Source organism: Otolemur garnettii, unplaced genomic scaffold (assembly GCF_000181295.1).
Source record: "Otolemur garnettii isolate 467f Iridium unplaced genomic scaffold, OtoGar3 scaffold00056, whole genome shotgun sequence".
Lineage (NCBI taxonomy): Eukaryota > Metazoa > Chordata > Mammalia > Primates > Galagidae > Otolemur > Otolemur garnettii.
This window is the reverse complement of record NW_003852451.1, coordinates 6,799,937-6,818,903: the sequence shown is the minus strand read 5'-3', so window position 1 is coordinate 6,818,903 and position 18,967 is coordinate 6,799,937. Positions and strand designations below refer to the sequence as shown.

General features: G+C 39.7%; 1 protein-coding gene across 9 annotated transcripts in view; it reads left to right on the top strand.

Moving 5' to 3' along the window:
- The window catches only part of MAP3K4 (mitogen-activated protein kinase kinase kinase 4), a 118,147-nt gene that overhangs the window by 82,137 nt on the left and 17,043 nt on the right, over positions 1-18,967 (top strand). For 2 of the 9 annotated variants that reach the window (XR_001161395.1, XM_003792387.2), the window contains exons 6-17: positions 251-408; positions 3,777-3,893; positions 5,289-5,388; positions 5,494-5,577; positions 6,575-6,841; positions 8,438-8,587; positions 10,458-10,619; positions 11,112-11,245; positions 11,948-12,026; positions 12,490-12,568; positions 16,305-16,401; positions 17,170-17,307. Coding sequence is in view for 7 of the 9 variants with exons in the window: in XM_003792387.2 (XP_003792435.1) it covers positions 251-408; positions 3,777-3,893; positions 5,289-5,388; positions 5,494-5,577; positions 6,575-6,841; positions 8,438-8,587; positions 10,458-10,619; positions 11,112-11,245; positions 11,948-12,026; positions 12,490-12,568; positions 16,305-16,401; positions 17,170-17,307 (1,565 nt within the window). In the remaining 2 variants the exon portion in view is untranslated. Of the gene's footprint in view, positions 1-250; positions 409-3,776; positions 3,894-5,288; positions 5,389-5,493; positions 5,578-6,574; positions 6,842-8,437; positions 8,588-10,457; positions 10,620-11,111; positions 11,246-11,947; positions 12,027-12,489; positions 12,569-16,301; positions 16,402-17,169; positions 17,308-18,967 lie in introns of all 9 variants that reach the window. The other 7 variants (XR_002774023.1, XM_023514643.1, XM_012806744.1 and 4 more) reach the window with 6 other exon arrangements.

Below are 18,967 nucleotides of genomic sequence, written 5' to 3'. Positions count from 1 at the left end.
CTTTCTTAGGAATTTAAAGAGGTTGTGAGTAGTGTTCAAAAAATTGCTGAGGAGTTAAGTTTTGCAGTTTTTTCAGAAATCCTCATTTTTCTGAGAGTGATGAAGACCCTGGGTTTTCTGACTCACATGTTTTAACTCTTTCCATATTGTCTTGCCCTTCTGATTTGTAGCTTTCATTTTAACAGGTGAAAAGTTGTGAGTTGCTGAATTCTACCCTCAAATATCTCCGTGTACATTTTTGTATTTTAAGGTATATTTTGATTACATGAGAAGCTGGATCCAAATGCTTCAGCAGTTACCTCAAGCATCCCATAGTTTAAAAAATCTTTTAGAAGAAGAATGGAATTTCACCAAAGAAATAACTCACTACATACGGGGAGGAGAAGCCCAGGCTGGAAAACTCTTCTGGTAGGAACCCTGTGCCTCTGGCTCCTAGTTCCCTCCCGCCTTCCCTTCCAATTCACTCAGCATTTCTCTTCCACACAGTACAGTGTTACTTACTGGGAAGTTACAGCTCTTCACCTGGGGTATGTGCCCCTCAGAACTTTTGGCAGATGTGGGCAGCTAGTGGGTAGAGAGCAGGGGTGCTGCTGAGTACCCCCCAACACACAGGACAGCCTCACAGCACAGAGTTATCCACTCAAAATGTCAGTTTTGAACTTGAGAAATCCTGCCTTAAAATAAACCCTCCTGTTTGTTTTTTGTTCATTTTTTAATACAAGCGAGGAAAATCTAAGTCCTTTAAGAGTAGACTATACCTGTGTGTATCAGGCTTGGCAGGGACACGCAGTACTTATGAAGTATATGATTTTACTGTTGCTGTTTGGGGGATAATTGGGAGGAGGAGAGTGTGGTCACGAGTCTGTCCATCCTAGGAAATGAGTGTCTTTTTCTTGCGTGCAGGCCCCTGGCCGTTGAGGGTGCCCTTCTGTGGTCTTCCTTGGTGGCCACTCCACCTGGGCCTTGCGTTGGTTCTGTGAGCGTTAGTGTCCCCTGCGCTCCGATTCTGCTGTCTGCACTGCTGGCTTCTCCCGTCTTGTCAGCGTCTTATCTGCGTCTTGCTACTCTGTCCTCTGGCTTTGCGGCCGCTCTCACCTGCCCGTATGTGCATTCTGCAGGACTTCAGCAACTTGTTCATGACTCTGCTCATCTCGCTTCTGTTCAGTATCTCACGATCTTGGATCCTCTTCTCTGCCCCGATTGCCACTTCTTTTTACATCCTCTCTTTTTATTTTGGGTGAGCAGTGAGCTTGCTCCTGTCTCATCATTCTCCCAGTCCTCAGGCTGTGGTCCCCAGGCTGCCTAGCTTTTTAAAATAGCCTTTTAAAAATTCATTACTTGCCATTTTTAACATTCTTCTCCTTTTTATTAATTTTGCTTTGCCTATAATTCTGTTTCTAGCCAGTCAAGCTTCGTTGAAGAAATTTTAAAATGGTTACCATTGAGTTTCACTACAAATTCATGTTAGTAATTTACTGTATCCTCACTCCTCCTGTCAGTCTCCGTGTTTTTATCTTTGGCTAGCCCTTTGTGTTCCCAGAGTGCAGTCTCTGGCCTTTGTCTTCATGGTCCTGGTTCTGAGAGGCCCCAGAGCTTTTCTCTGCACCTTGTTGTGGACCGCCCACTCCTAGCTCTGGAGCCGCTGTGTTTAACCTGTTGTGTTGGAACAGCAACTTCTGCTCTATCTCCTTTTCCCCCAGGCCCATCGCTGTGGGCTCAGCCCTGTCTTTCTCATGCACACTGCTTCCAGTCCTTCTGGCCGCCCTGCAGGGTGTATGCAGAGTCTGAGTTCCCTGCTGCCACCCTTCCCGGGTGGCCAGTGCTCATGCTGTCCTCACAGTCACTCTCCACCCAGTCTGCCTGCCTCTGCCTGCAGTCTCCTGTAATTATTCTCAGCTCTGTAGCCAGAGCCGTCTTGTTAAAGTGAACTTCGGACCGTTTTCTCCTGGGAGTACTCTGCTGGCTTCCCGTCTTCCTTAGTGAGAAGGACAGTGACTGAGCAGTGGCCCCTAAGTCTGGCTTCCAGTTAAGCCTCTGTTCTCCAGACTCTGCTGTGCCTGCTGCGTAGCCCCGCTGGTTTTCTTGCTGTTCCGGCCTCAGGCCCTTTGTGCTTCCTCGTCCCTCTGTGTGGACTGCTCGTCCCCTGTCGTCCTGACTGATTTCCCCACTTCCTTCAGGTCTTGTTCAAATGTTACCTTCTTGGTATATTTAAGATTGAAATTCATTCCCCCCCCCCTTTTCTCTCCATAGCATTTATCTCATATCTGAAATAAAATATATTTTCTTTTTTTTTTGTTTTATTTATTGTTTTTCTCCATTCATTAGAGAGCTTCTATCTCTTTTGTTTAGTACTGCTTAGCATATAGGCACACATTGATTGATTAAATCCATCCTGGATATCTTTGTATGTATTCTTTTTAAAAGTGTGTTTCTAATCAGGTCCCTTTCCCACTCACGTATTTCTTTGCCTACCAGATACCACACTGATCAACTCCCCGCTGAAGGCTCTCCCCAGCATGGCTCCTGGCCTTATTCACCTCCCCTTTGTGGCATGAAAACCCTCTGCCCCTTCTAGATTGAACAAGTTCTTATTTCACACACAAGCCACTCACTTGCCGTATATTTATTCCTTTGAATTGTATTTATTATTCATCTTGGTCTTACTCCTCCCCATTTTATTCCCAGTGGATCCCCAATTCCCACGATCACTCTACCTGTTAAAATTCCGCATTTGCCTACAAGGCCCGTTGCTGGGCTTCCTGGCCATGCTGCTGGGCCACTGGGCCTTCCATTGGTTGATCTTTCTCCCGACAGCAGCCTCAGCACTTACCTTCTACCGTCTGCGATGTGGGTTAGATACTCACCTGCTGTCTGTTACTAGACCTGAGGTCTTTTCCTTGAACATCATAGAGGTGAATGAACTGTTTGGTCTTTATTACACTCATTTAGAATTAATTTATACACTTGGGTGTACATTTTACTGCTAATATTTAGAATTGTGTATTTGAGAAGGATTAATTACTTGTATAGAATGTTGCTTGTTTACTGACTATAAAAGGCTAATGTGAGGAAAATTCTTTATTTGGTTTTTTTTTTTAATTTTGCTTTTATTTTCTTTCTTTCTTTTTTTTATGGTGACAGAGTCTCACTTTGTGGCCCTCAGTAGAGTACTGTGGAATCATAGCTCACAGCAACCTCCACCAACCCTTGGGTCCTTGGGTTTAAGTGATTTTCTAGTCTCAGCCTTCTAAGTAGCTGGGATTACAGGTGCCTGCCAGAACACCCAGCTATTTTTGGTAGAGATGGGGTCTCACTCTGGCTCATGCTGGTCTCGAACCTCTGAGCTCAGGGCAGTCCACCACCTTGGCCTCCCAGGGTGCTAGGATTACAAGCGTGAGCCACCATGCCCGGCCAGGAAAATTCTTTAAAACAGTTGCTTTTAAGAAACTCATTTTACTTCCGTCCTATTATTTATTTCATTTGGACATTTAAGATGGAAATAATATTTATGTAATAATCACATAGCTACTGTGAGTACAGTTTAAGATTTATAATCTTAAAGTGTAGCAAAAGAACGAAGTTAGGTACATGCCATAATCTAGATTTCTGCTTTTTCATAGTAATCATGATTTTATATTAGAAAAGACAATTTTCATGGTTGATTTTAACCTATTGAAGTGATAGCTAAGCCCTTCAGTGTCCTCACTTAGGAATTAGGACACCAATGAGGGCAATTTTTCCTCTCTGTTTTACTTCTGTTATTTTTGTTCCCTTAGTGACATTGCAGGAATGTTGCTGAAATCTACAGGAAGTTTTCTAGAGTTTGGCTTACAGGAGAGCTGTGCTGAATTTTGGACCAGTGCTGACGATAGCAGTGCTTCAGATGAAATAAGGTTGGAGTTGTCCTTTTTTCCTCTTCCATTTCTTATCTCATCTGCTTTATCCTTGGGGATGAGCCCAGAATGAGCCTTCTTCAAACCTGTGTCGGGCTGGAAGACCGGGCAGCAGACCTGCAGGGTTTATTTATTACGGTCTTGTCTTTGCAAATGGCCTTTTAGTTACGGTTTTATGTGAAATTTTCATAGAATTTATTAAACATAATAAAAATAGTACCTTTAGAGAAAGGGATAAAATTGACTAAAAATGTATAGATTTTGATCCTCTGCATTTTTCTGGGATGTCTTAAATATTATGTTTCTGTCCTTTAAAAGCTCTGTAGGTCCTTTAATTTGTTTTAATGACATTTGGTAAATTTTTATTATCTTGTTCATCTGTTGAATGTTCTCCAATTCTCTGTAGACAGCATTTATGCTGAACCACGTGAAATTGGTATTTTTGTGGTATATACATGAATATTAGTCATATACATACTTTGTGGCCATATAATCAGTAATATCTTATAATTTAACTTTAGTAAATGCTCAGATAGAACTGACTTCCCTAGAGCATAATGTAGCCTTAGTAAATGCTCAAATAGAACTGACTTTGCCAGAGCTAAAATATTTTCTCTCACCATCCAAGGTTTGTTGAAAAGCACATTTTGGGTTTCATAACACCTGGTTAGTTTTTATACCAGGGCTAAAGAAAGAAGTCCCCACATAGATTCTCAACTGGGAAAATAGTGAATAGCTGAGAAATGGAATGACTCAGTTTGTAGGTCTTGCAGTTTTAAAATAAAAATAAAGAATGTAAGAATTAAGATAGTGAACTTTAGAATGGCTCTTACTATGCTCTAATTGTCTCCTCGGGATGGGTGAGAAGGGGGTCTTTTGCACAATGGGTGCTGGAGCCAGAGCTGGCAGTCCTGGCTCCAGAAAGCTGATGGTGCACATCTCTCCCTAGTCAGGGCTAGGTGATGTGCAGCTGTGCTGGAAGTATTTATGCTGCGGAAATTGATGTATACCACACAAAACAGTATTTGTGGGGGGAGGGGACCATTTGTTAATATTTACCAGACCACTGTATGTATTTCTTTTTAATTCGATGATAAGCTAGAAGTCAATAGCGTATTCCAGACTCCCACGAAATTATTATAATGACATTTTTAGAAAATTAAGCTTTCTATTCTTGAAGGTTGTCACATGTGCTATATTTATATTGAAAGGATACAAGTATTTTCTACAAACTGTCAGGAGCAACCTTCTGAATATTTTGAATACATGCTTAATAAATGCTTGCTCCCATATTGAAAGTCCGCAGTCTGTATTTAGTACTGTGATGTGGAATTTGCTGCTTTGTTATTGTTCCATGCCCTCATGTCTCTAACTGGACTTGGTTCCACTTGGCAGGAGGTCTGTTATAGAGATCAGCCGCGCGCTGAAGGAGCTCTTCCACGAAGCTAGAGAAAGAGCCTCCAAAGCACTAGGATTTGCTAAGATGTTGAGAAAGGTGAGTTTACAACCCTGATAGATGATTATCTTTTCTTATTTTTCTTTTATCTTATTTTTTAAGAAGACTAACCCTAAAGAAGTTTTTCTGTAACTGTGATCCTAGGACCTGGAAATAGCAGCAGAATTCGTACTTGCAGCCCCAGTTAGAGACCTCCTGGATGTTCTGAAATCAAAACAGTATGTTAAGGTAAGTCAGTATCTTAGGTAGAGAAACTATCTTGCTTCTCTTACTTTATTCTAAAAAAGGGAATCTTTTTCTTAAAGATCCAGATAGTAAATGTTTTAAGCAATAGAGGCCATACATTTATCCCAGCTGTAAGATTGTCCCATGATTTCTCAGTAAAATAATTAGAAAAATGAACCTTTTCATGCACATTAACCTGACTTAAGAATGTAGGCAAATAATCAAATATTTACTCATATTGTTTAACTTATTAATACATATGTATTTAATGTAATGTGTATAAAAAGATAATGTTGATTGTAGATAATGGTTTCATTTGGCACCCTCACATTTCCCAAGACAGTTCAGGGTCTTACGGTGAATCTTTGCCATCAGTGTCTAATTCGTCACTGGAGCTGCTTTTCGAGCAACCCTCTTTACTCCCTTTCAGCTGCTTCACGTTTAGAACCTTTATCTTCTATGTATGATGTCATCGCTGGAAATTTTGTTGCAAGGCCACAATTGTACTTCACTCACATACCTGGGGTGAGATGCGTGACCCATGCAGTATCATCACAGTCTCCACTTATTAAAATGATCTTTAAGAAAGTTTTTATGATTACCCCCAGCCCAGCCCAGAGTAATTAGTGAATTTGTGTTAACATTTTTGCCTTTTTCCGAGTAAGGTGACACGCTATAAACATTGCAGACTAGCATTGATTGAGGCTATTTCAGACTAACTTTCCTCGCCCAAAGAGTATTTCCTTTGTTGTTGAAAATAAAATAGTTTAAGGGATTCTCTGTAAGGGGACAGCCGCCCCCGCCCCTCTTTAGTCTCTCTGTGCTCCTCTTTAGGGCACCCTGAACTGAGCTGCTTACATTTCTCCTCATGGCTCTGATGCTTGCCTCTCCTCCTCCAAACCGACTTGTCTTTTTCTAATTTGTTTTTTTGTTTTAAACAATGCATTTCTCTATTGTACGCTATTCCTTAATTTAAGATTTTGGATTATGTCTTTTCTAGGTACAAGTCCCTGGATTAGAAAACTTACAAATGTTTGTTCCAGACACTCTGGCTGAGGAGAAGAATATTATTTTGCAATTACTTAATGCTGCTGCAGGGAAGGACTGTTCAAAAGAGTCGGATGACGTGTACATTGACGCCTACCTCCTCCTCAGCAAGCAGAGTGACCGAGCCCGCGGACCCGAGGATAGCTGGGCCATGTGGGAGGCACAGCCTGTCAGAATTGTGCCTCAGGTGGAGACTGTTGACACCCTGAGAAGCATGCAGGTATGTATGTCCATACTCCCAGTCCCACCTCTTCTCCCTGACCTTTCAGCATGATTGATTACTTAAAATACTTCCAGGAAAAATGAATTCCTAGCAGCTCATGAATGATTGGTTTAACTGCCTGAATAATTTCAAGTATACGCTTAACCAAAAATGTACCTCTGTGTTTTGTTTTTTTTTTTTTTTTTTTTTTTGAGACAGAGCCTCAAGCTGTCCCCCTGGGTAGAGTGCCATGGCATTACAGCTCACAGCAACCTCCAACTCCTGGGCTCAAGAGAGTCTCCTGCCTCCGCCTCCCAAGTAGCTGGGACCACAGGCGCCCGCCACAACGCCCGGCCATTTTTTGGTTGCAGCCGTCATTGTTGTTTGGCGGGTCCGGGCTGGGGATTCGAACCCGCCACCTTAGGTGTACGTGGCTGGCGCCTTAGCCGGTTGAGCTATAGGCGCCGAGCCACCTCTGTGTTTTAATAGGTAGTTTTAGAGCATATTTGTACTAAAATGACCCATCAAATTTTATCAAGTATGTTAAGTTATATTGCACTATTTGAAATGAACCATCTCTTTTATTTTTTTGTCTACCTTTTCTTTTTTTTTTTTTTTTTTAGCTCAGTCATGTAATTAGCTCCTCTGTAGAGCTGTGATCTGAAAGAAATTATGTAACTAATTAATTAAAACTGTGAAAAGCTGTCTGGTGTTACTTGAGTTCAGTTTCGGGGCAGCGATGGTGCACATGCCCGTGCATCTTGTGAGCACCCTGGCCTCCTGCCTCGTGTGAGCACCCTGGCCTCCTGCCTCTTTCCACCTGACAAATCTGTGCTAATATTCCCTGTCTCAATGACTGATACCGTCCATGCATTTGTTTAAACCAGAAATGTGACAGTTAACATCTGTTCAAACTCTCACCCTTCCAGTTAACCACAAGCACTGGCAGGCCAGAGGCATTCACCTACATCCCCAAAGCAGGGCCACAGTGAGAACTTCACCAGCCCTTCCCTAACTATTGCCTTTTATTCTCTTTTAGTTTCCCTGCTTTGAGCCTAACCTTCCCTCCCTCCCGATTCTGTATTTGCTTGTTTTCGTATTTCCAGTATGATTGTTGTAATAGGTATATCAGATCATATCACAGATCTACTCAGAACACTGCGATGACTAGCTCTTAAAGAATGGAAGTAATACAGGCTTGATTTCTTAGTGTTTCATCCAAGCGTCCTCATCTGGTTCCACTTTTATTTCTGACTTGACTTTTTCTACTTGCTGCTCTGATATACCCACTCATGTGCACACAGACACACGCTTGCACACGCCATCTCACACTCTCACACGCTGCACCACCAGTATTAAACTACATGCAGTTCCAGGACATTGCAAAGATGTTGTGTGTACACTGTCCTGTGGGCGTCTACCCTCCTGTGCCGAAGGTCCAGACATTAGTGCCCACTGCAGTGTTACCCAGCAGGAGCAGCTCTGCCTGAAAATGACTTTCTGATCAGATGGTTCTGGTAGCCCTGAGGTTGGCATTGGACTAGGGCTTGGACTGAAATGGGAAGTCAGTAACTGGGTCTGTTTTTAATGCCCCATGTTTGATTTTCTTCCCAGGTGGATAATTTTTTACTGGTTGTCATGCAGTCTGCCCATCTCACCATTCAGAGAAAAGCTTTCCAGCAGTCCATTGAGGGACTGATGACTTTGTGTCAAGAGCAGACTTCCAGTCAGCCAGTCATCGCCAGAGCTTTGCAACAGCTAAAGGTGCAGCACCACCCCTCTGCCTCAGCAGACCTGTTTCCCTTTGGAGTAAAGCTGTGGAGGAATCAGGGTGCTCAGTGTGTGTGACGTGGTATCATTCAAGGAACTGGAGCTCTCATCTTGCTGTACCCATTCTCCCTCTCCCCAGTGCACATTCTTTCATGTCTAAACCAAAAATTCCTAGATCTTTTCTTGAACTATAGAAATTAGATGGGAAAAGTTAGAAAATCGAGTAGTTACAGTGGTCACATGGCTAGTTTGTAGCAAACCTGAGACTAGAGTTCAGGTCTCCGCCTTTCCAAGGGGAATTTCTCCAGTTGTATTTGCCAGTATTTACTAGAGCTACGTGGTGTTAGTTGTGTATAATCTGAAAGATTTATTATTTTAACAAATAATTCAGCCACATTAACTGCATTGGGACAACACAGTCATAGGCAGGCACGAGACCTTTCCGAGCTCATGACATGCAGGGCCTCTCTCCCTTGTTTCCCGTCTCACTTGTGCGTGTATCGGTCTCCACAGACCATAAGTTACTTGTTCTCAGTCACATTGGGCCTTGACTTCTTGAAGAAGCCGTGCTCTCTGAAGTTATAAGTCATTTGATAAACAGGTTTTTCTTCTGTTTATCTGATTTGTCTTATTTTTCTATAAATATTTATTAACTAATTTTTTTTCTCTTATCTTGCTTACACGTTGTAATCCCACCCTAATACCAGGGCAGGGGACTTTTTTAGGTTGAGCCAGTGAACTCTAGAGAGCGTAAGATTATGTAAAATATTGATTATTTTTGAGCTTACAGAATTTATATCCCTAATGCCCTGAATTGTTTTCCTAAATTACAGAGGGTGGAGATATAAGAACTTTTTCATAGTATCTGGGAATTGCACCATAGTGGCATTTCAGTATGGGAGGTTTGAAAAATGTAAATTGAGAAGAAACTGCCAAAGGAGCATTAGGGCCTGAGTGTCCGTGGGTTGAGATGACGACTGTGCACCCTGAATCCCACGCAGTGTAATCTGGCTGGGTCCTGCTATGTACAGTGAGGAACAGTCAGAGATAGACTGGTAAAATAAAGTGGACACAATCAGGTTGCTGAGAGACGCTGGATTTTATTTCCAAGCCTCAGGGAATTGAGGAATATTGCTTGATAGAGACCTGTGTGCACACGTGGGGTTAAAGCCAGTGGAAGGGGAGACCAACTTGGAGCCGCTGTGGTGTTGCTGGGAGAGGGAGTCAAAGCTGGAGGCAGAGCTGCTCGGCCTCCACTGGCTGTTTGGGCCAGTAATTCCTTGTTGCGGGGTCTGCCCTGTGCACTGTGATGTTCACCTGTGGCCTCCACCCTCAGATGCCAGTCAGTTCCACTCTGTCTCACAAGCTTTGACAGTCAAAAATCCATCTAGACAATATCTCCGACCCCCGTTGAGAACCCCTGAAGTCGAGAGTAACTATGGAATAGGAAGGACAGCGTGATGGGCCTTGTGGAGGCCTTGATGACATTGTGGGGCCCATTTAGAAACATGGGCTTTTTCACACTGTGGGACTGAAACCGTACTTACACGTGAGCCACCATCCAGGGGTGAAAAACAGCGGGTAGTTAAGACACAGAAATAAGTGTCTATCTAAGAGCAGATTAAAATTAGACATTAGCGTTTCAAATTGATTTTTTTCCCTTATATTTCATAAGGTATTAAAGATGCCTAATATAAAGAATACAATTTTCCTCTATATCCAGTCATTCCTTTTGATAACTATATGTGGCTGAAATGTATTGTGATGGTTGATGTCTGTGATGAATGAAATCATCCTGTAAAATGCAGTAAGTGTTGTGGGATTTGCTCCATTTTGGATTAACACATGGTTTGGCATTCTCTAGAACGATGCCCTGGAGCTGTGCAACAGAATAAGCAATGCCATTGACCGAGTGGACCACATGTTTACGTCTGAGTTCGACGCCGAAGTTGATGAATCTGAATCTGTCACGCTGCAACAGTACTATCGAGAAGCAATGATTCAGGGGTACAATTTCGGGTTCGAGGTAAGTTCAGAGTAAGAGGACACAGGCGGTACAGTTTAGTGATTGCTCTGTAACCTGCCTGCAGAAGCATTATGAATGTCTTACAGCAAATCCCGTATCATTTGTAATTATAGCTTAGTCAAGAATGTTGTCTTGCACTGACCGCTGCTGAATATCAGAATGTTAGTTTACTTGGAAACTGTCACGTAATTGCCTGGTTTTAGTTTTGTGCTAGCAGTTATCTACCATCTTAAAACTTTCTTTCAGAGATATTTACTATGGAAAAAGAGCTTTCTTAATTTAAACCTATGAGTAGGTTTATAAAACTACATTTAGAGACACTATATAATTCTTCGTGCTGTTTAAAATACACAAATCTTAATATTTACTTTTAATTGGACTTTACTTTTTGTTTTTAGAAATGACATTCTTAAGAGAGGGCATTATATTATGTGGGTATTACTATAATGGTTATTTTCTTCTTAATTTTGATACACACGAATCTTCTTACAGTATCATAAAGAAGTTGTTCGTTTGATGTCTGGAGAGTTTAGACAGAAGATAGGAGACAAATACATAAGCTTTGCCCGAAAGTGGATGAATTATGTCCTGACTAAATGTGAAAGTGGCAGAGGCACACGACCCAGGTAACGACCGAGCGGGGTGAGTCCTGAGTGAGTCACGTGGGGTTGGTAGCACTTTGTGGGTGTTATGTGTGATTTTTGAGCAAGTGACACAAAAGGAAACATTCCGAACTCTTCGATGATCATTTTTTTTAAATGAAAATACATACATAGAGAATCCCATAACTCTTGGGATATTATTTTTTATATAATTTGTTCCAGACTTGAGTTAACATACAAGGTAAGAATAGCTGCTCTGAGTAACTGCTCTCAGAGTAGTTGTTAAAGTCTTGTGACTGTGTGAGAAATAGCTCGGTGCTCTGTAACTCATAACGGGGGAACATTGTGGGCCCTTTTCAAAAGCCACCGAGTTAGAGAAAGCACACATTTGTCACTCCTGGGACCTAAAATAGGAACTTTATCTTATATAGCTCAAATATTAATAATTGTCAAATAACAAATGTTACCCATGTCATCTAAAACCCTTCATGTTTCCATTTGCTTCAAAATAAAACAAAACTCTAAAAAAATCCTTCTTTTCCAAAAGGTCACACTATAAACTTTCTTAATTCGGGTATTTATATGTATATATAGACAGAAAGATAAATTTTGTTCTAAATAATAATTTTCCAGTTACTGTATGTAACTTTTCAATATTGTACAGTCTAGAATTGCTGCGACATTTTCTTGGTGGTTTTGTGATTATTGAACTTTTTCACCTAACAGGTGGGCAACTCAAGGATTTGATTTTCTGCAAGCAATCGAACCTGCCTTTATTTCAGCTTTACCTGAGGATGACTTCTTGGTATGAAATATTCTAAAGTGTTTTCACTTAAAAACAAACAAGTTGATAACTCTTTATTTCCTGGTTATGTGTGTTTTATATATAATGGTGGGTCTTATGTATTTTTGATGTAATTGTAATGATAATCCTGAGAAGTTAAAGCGCTCTGAATCGCCTAGTAAAATATTTGGTGTTCTTTTCTAAAACTGTTCTGAGTCAACGTCTAATTGTCCAAACCCTGCCATCTCTTAAATGCTGGTTATTTGCTTTAATTTATAAAAATGGGATTATATGTTGTGTTATTTTAAATTTATGCAGCTTATGTTTAAGTTATGTTTATACCTGTTTTAACCTAGCTTTGAAAATATTTACATAGGGTAGCATGTTTTAAAATAAACTGGGAACCTGATTTGTGCTACTAGTACGGTTAAGAGAGTGTACGTTCTTTCTCTTTTCCATTGACATTTTCTTTTGGTCCCTATAGAGTTTACAAGCCTTGATGAATGAATGCATTGGCCATGTCATAGGAAAACCGCACAGTCCCGTTACAGGTTTGTACCTTGGTAAGACAGCTGTTACAGCATTTCTCCTGGAACGTACTGGTTTGGGTGAATAAATAGTCTTGTGATTATAGTCTTTTAAAATAGTATAAAAGATGTTTTAAGACTATTTAGGAAAATGACCATGAAGGTGACAGAAATGAGGTTTACGTGTATAGAGAACTGTACTGTAATCTTTGTAAATCTGCGAGGAGGATTAAGATGCCAACACAAGTTATTTCATGCGAGCCAGCAGGAACTTTTTTTCCTATACCAACACTGCCATTCTATCGTCTTTCTTAAAATCTTTTCTTATGGGAAGGAAAGTCTGGAAGAGGCAGTGGTCTGCAAGCAGCAGGAGCATACCTGTGGCAAGTGGATGAGGACAATTTATCTTCTGCTTCCTCACTTTTTTTTTTTTTTTTTTTTGAGACAGAGTGTCACACCCTGGGTAGAGTGCTGTGGGGTCACAGCTCACAGCAACCTCAAACTCTTGGGCTTAAGTGATTCTCTTGCCTCTGCCTTCCACATAGCTAGGACTACAGGTGCCCACCACAATGCCTGGCTATTTTTCTGTCGTAGTTGTCATTGTTGTTTGGCAGGCCTGGACTGGGTTCAATCCCGCCAGCTCCGGTGTACGTGGCTGGCGCCCTAGCCGCTGAGCTACGGGCGCCAGGCCCTCTCCTCCCTTATTGAAGGAGAGGACCATCTGTTTCCTTCACAGTTTCTGTATGTGTCCGTTTCTTCCCTAACTAATAAATTCTTACTTGGTTTTATTTTTAAACATCAAGTTAAGTTATGCTGCAGTATACATTACTATAATTAGAATTTTCAGTTACAGTTTAATGTAGTTTTACAGTCTATATTGAATAATATATAGTTTTGCAGTAAATATTGAAATTGTAAAAGCAAAACATGTTTCCCAAAAAGGGTGTCTTATGCTATTCTTGAGATAGTTTGTAAATAAAACAAAACTGTGTTTCTAGTAACATAGAGATTTGATACAATTTAAATTATAAAAAATAATTCATAAATGATAAGTGTATTAAACACCAACTATATTCTTGAAGAGTACTTGCTAGCTACAGAAAATTTAGTAAGAACACATTTTAATTGTTTTTTATCTTTAAAATTTAGCAGTTTATACATCATTTTCCTCCCAGGGCTGTTAGGATAATGAAAGTTATCATTTGTAAAGCTATCTGAGCATTTTATATAAAGCCTGCTGCATTCTTATCAAAGTTTTGCTTAAGCATATTATCATAGATAGACTTTGATTTTCTGATTCTTAAAATATTTCTGAAAGAATGCATGATCAATCATTTAGTAAAAATTACTTCTTTAAAATTGAATTGCATAAGGAACTATTTTCATTATAGAAAAAATACATGGAAGAATGTAGAAGATACACATTTAGAAAAATTTTCAATGTAGAAAAAAATTACTGAAAAGAAAAAAATGCTCCCATAATCTAAAAGTAATGACTGGTAACATTTGGGTAGGTGGGACAGTTAATTAATGGCCCTGTAGGCTCAAGTTGTCTTCTGTCCTCTCAACCACTATGAGATGGTAGAATTGAACAGAGTCGGAAAATCTGACTGCACTTGACTGTCAGGTCATTTAACGTTGAGCCTCCTCTTGTAATGTACAAAGTTGGATGCTACTGAGGATAAATAAGCTGATAGTTTGTACATGCTGTAGTGCTCTGCACATAACAGGGGTCATCATTTGTTTTGTGTTGTTTTCTTACCAGAGACATCAGTGAAAAGGAGATGGCAGCAGCTGTCATTTGGTTACTGTTACTTTTTTCCTTTCCTTCTAATTCTAAGCACATAACAAGTGGTAACAATCTGGAATATAACGTTCTGTATTTTCTGTGTACTCATGTAATTACACAAATGCATTCTACTACACATTTCTCTATGCTCATTCATTCGCACAGCATATAAAGACTTGATTTTTTCCCCCTGCCATTTACTATACAAAAATTTGGGTCATTTTGGATTTTAATCTCTTAATTTCTTCTCTGACATGGCTTGGCACCTGTGGCTCAAGTGGCTAAGGTGCCAGCCACATACACCTGAGCTGGCAGGTTCAAATCTAGCCTGGGTCTGCCAAACAACAATGATGCTGCAACCAAAAAATAGCTGGGTGTTGTGGTGGGCACCTGTAGTCCCAGCTACTTGGGAGGCGGAGGCAGGAGACTCACTTGAGCCCAGGAGTTGGAAATTGCTGTGAGCTGTGATACCACAGTACTCTACCCAAGGGGACAGCTTGAGGCTCTGTCTCAAAAAAAAAAAAAAAATTCCTTCTTGGACAATTGGGGAACTCTCTGCATGCCAGTAGGTGAGATCTAAGTCATTCTGTTCATTAGTCACGTTGTGGCTATCATGGATGTGCCAGTTTTCAATGGGATTTTGTTTTTTTAGGCCATGAAAAAGATCTCTATACTGTTTATCAGTAGTGAAATTTGAACATCTATTTTATGATTATTGGCTATTTAAATTTTCTTTCCAATAAAGTATCACCGTTTTGCAGTGTTAAATAGACATTATTGAAAGAAATGCTTTCTTGCATACATGAAGAATATTAAACTTGTGTGTGTGTACTTTTTTATTAAACAGAATGTTTTTGTACTTTCATGGGAAAATTTAAAGAAATTTTTGACTCAGTAGTTCCTACTAACTTCGTTAAAGACATCACCCTTACCTAATCATTTTGGTTTTCTTTTTCTTTTTACTTTTGTGACCAGTGAAAACTTCCATTTGGCATTGTAATGGCTGAAACAATGAACTGAAGGGATAGTTGGCCTGAATAGCAAGACCTTTATTTTTGTTTGTAAATTTTGCAAGGGAACTTCATATATCTCTGTTTTGAGTACCTCTGTCTCTGCTGTACATAACTGATATTATTAATAGGAAACAAAACCATGAAGAAAGAAGATTCCATTTAGGATAAAACACACATAGACATATGAAAATATGGCATTTGAAAAAACTAAGAAGGTTGCTAAAAGTAAAATAGATAATTAAAATAAGAGGAAAATTTATGTTAGGGAGAAATATGCAAAATGTGGCATCTGTTATTATTTATATTTGATTATTGGGAAAGTAGTATTGTCAGCATTTTTGTAAATAGGTAAGATTTTAGTTTTAAATTGTTATTTTAAATTTATCTAAATTTAAATTTAATTTCACTTAAAATTTTATCCATATTTACCTTCTATCAGCATATTTAAAAGGAAAAGAGAAGAAGATATACTTTGAAAAGAAAAATAACCCGAATAAATATGTTCCATTCATCTGACTTGGTTTAAAGGAATTAAATAAAACTCCATATACTCAGGAAAGTTACAGTGACCCCAAACAGAATCTGTTGGGAGCATCACTTAAAATCTTTTTAAAGCATAGATAACATAAAGAATTCCTTTTATTACAGATATGCTAAATGCCACATTTCATTTATCTCTAAAATTGGTTAAATCATTTATTTAGCATACGTTAATATACATTTCTTTCCAGGATTTTAAAAATGTTTTTGATGGGGAAAATTTGTATGGGTAATATAGCTTTATTAACTTTTAAAAAGTGACATTTCCCATAATATTCATATATATAATCTGATTTTTTATATCAGTAAATAGATTTATTTGGATCACTGGCAAAATCAAGTGATAGTCCATTTATATTTAATAGCTTGGTTTGACAATTTTCTCTGGACAAACTTAACAAGTTGCATTTGTTGCCATTTTCACTAGCAGCCATTCATCGGAACAGCCCCCGTCCTGTGAAGGTGCCTCGATGCCATAGTGACCCTCCTAACCCACATCTAATTATTCCAACTCCAGAAGGATTCAGGTACTTGGTCCTCATCTGGATGTTTGCTTCATGGAGTCTTCTCTGGTGTGCATGCTCTCATGCTCTTCCTCTCGAACCTACTGAGTGCTTGCTCTGACAGCTAAATGTTTTTGCTTTGTTCTTGTTCATAACACTTTTAAAAGCTCTTATCTGTGTTATCTTGAAGCTTTAGTTGCAAAAGAAAAAGACATGCAAAATGAAAGCAGACCTGTATCTTTCAAGATCACTTCATTTCTTAGCTTATTTATAACCTTAAGCTACTAAATGCTTTCCAGTTTTGGAATCCTTCTTTCCTTTTCTTTCTGGGAAAAATTACATTAGGAAAACAGATTTGGGCATAACATAATAAGCATTTTAAAAACAATGCTAAATATTATTTTAAAAGTGGAGGTAAACTGGAATGACCTTTCCAGTCTGGACTTTCATGTTTATATGTAATTATGAGCAACATAAACACTAAAATGAGTCCAGAAGCTACAGTATGTTCACAGACATTCCCTTGAATGTGGTGGCGTTTCTGCATCTTGAGGTGTGAGCATCCTCTCTCCACTGCATAATCACTTTTTTTTAAGTTAATTTTATTTACTAGTATTTGCTAGGTAAGGATCAGAATTAATTTTTTTAAAAGGTTTGAAATTAAATTTTTCTTTTTTACACTTAGCTTTGAATCTCAAAGAAGAATTTATGTTTATATTTTTAAGTATTTTTCCCTTTCTTGCCATATTTTATTTTTAATTGCAAGTCCGTGCCCTTTTCTCCTCCCCTCAGCACCCGGAGCGTGCCCTCGGATGCGCGGAGCCACAGTGGCCCTGCTGCTGCTACTGCTGCTGCCGCCACCGGTCGCCCCGGTACCTCGGGCAGTGACTCTGCGCCGCCCAAACCCATCAGCAGCGCCCATGATACCAGGTAGTCTCACTCCATCAGTGTCAGTCCCCTGCCTCTCTCCCCTCATGTGCTCTTCCACAGTGACCCGAGCCGTGGGGCGTGTTGCAGGGTGCAAGTGGGCCACTTTCTTGTGGGGTGTGAGTGGTGTTCAGGGCCGTCTGTGGGTTGTCACAGCCCCAGAGCTCTGTCCGTGACGAGCACAAACGTTTGCCTGATGTTCATATTTCCTTGGAGCTGTTATTAGCCAAAATGACTAGAGCCTTTGCTGATAATAACTCTGTGGAGAGAATTTCAGAGGAAAGAGCCTGGCCCACAATAGAAGGGACATGAGAATTTTGAGAACCAAAGTTCAGAGATGGTGTCTAGTTAATAACATTAGGTGATGATTTTTCTTTTTTTTTTAGGAAGATCAGTTTTCTAACCAGATTCCCTACTTTTGAATAATTGTTGATTAGAAGTAGTTTCTGAGAGTGAAAAAACGAATTCATGGGCTTTGAGTGTCATGAAGAATAGGTCATAGAGAGAACTATCAGACATTTGGTAAGCTCCAGAAAAATGTAAGTCTCTTACATTAAGTCTTTTTTGTAAGTAAGGAGGGTCTTGTAGTTTTTTCAGTTCTGGTGGTTTCTGGCAGAGGATTTCATCAAGTTCTCTTATAATGGAGAAAGACTTTTTGGTCTCACTCAAGTTCATCTTGTATCTGAGTAGAAGAAATGTGGTCAGCCTTCTCATCTTCCACTAAGTCAAGACTTGGTGTTGGGGGTGATCTGATCAAAAAAGATAAAATTGTGGTGAGGGGTGATGCTGTGTTCGGTTCTGAGGAGAAAATATTAGTATAGTAGTTGGCAGGAAGATGGCATTGATCTTTAGATTTTAAAAGGGACCAAATGTTTTTAGGCTTACTTATAACAGCCTAAAATTTCTACAAACACTTGCAGTCTTCTCAAATGTTAAAATAATCAATGTTCCTAATTTTTAGTGATGAATGCCTGTAACCTAAAAATATCAAAATATTTGAGAGCTTAAGCAGTCAACTAAAACAAATTAACAACATTGAACAAATTTGTGTTTGCCCACTTTATGTTTTGAGCATTTATGGGAAATATTTTCACTTATGCTTTCATATCCCAGTAGGCACTAGTGAAACTATCTTTTTTATACTTGCAGTAAAGACTGAGGGGAAGTGGTTTGCCTAACACACACAGTTGAGAACATTGACCACACTCTGACTCCTGGCTCTTGTGCCTGCTGTGTCCACCTGCTATGAAGTTATTCCAGAATTAGACAATGGGGAGTGACCTCCCACTTTTCTAAAGGTTAATGCACTGTAGAGTAAGGCGTTGATGTTGTGATACCATCAGCTTAAGTGTATTTTAGTATAAGAATTCAGTACCTGCGGTTGGCTTTTTCATGTTATTTTATCTTACGACTTTCCTGAGCACTCTTTTAGGATGTTATGAATAGCATTTCATAAGTATTCCTCTTAAATTTTTCCTCTGCCCTGTTTGGGCAGTCCTTGATGTTTAGGAATTATTAACAGTATGGTATTTTTCCGCAGAGGACCCAAGTTTACTTGTACTTTATGACTGTGTGCAGGCTGTGGGTAGAGCAGAGCAGAGCAGAGCCACTTGAGTGGGGGGCTGGTGTCAGACCCTCCTGTGTGCAGGCTGTGGGTAGAGCA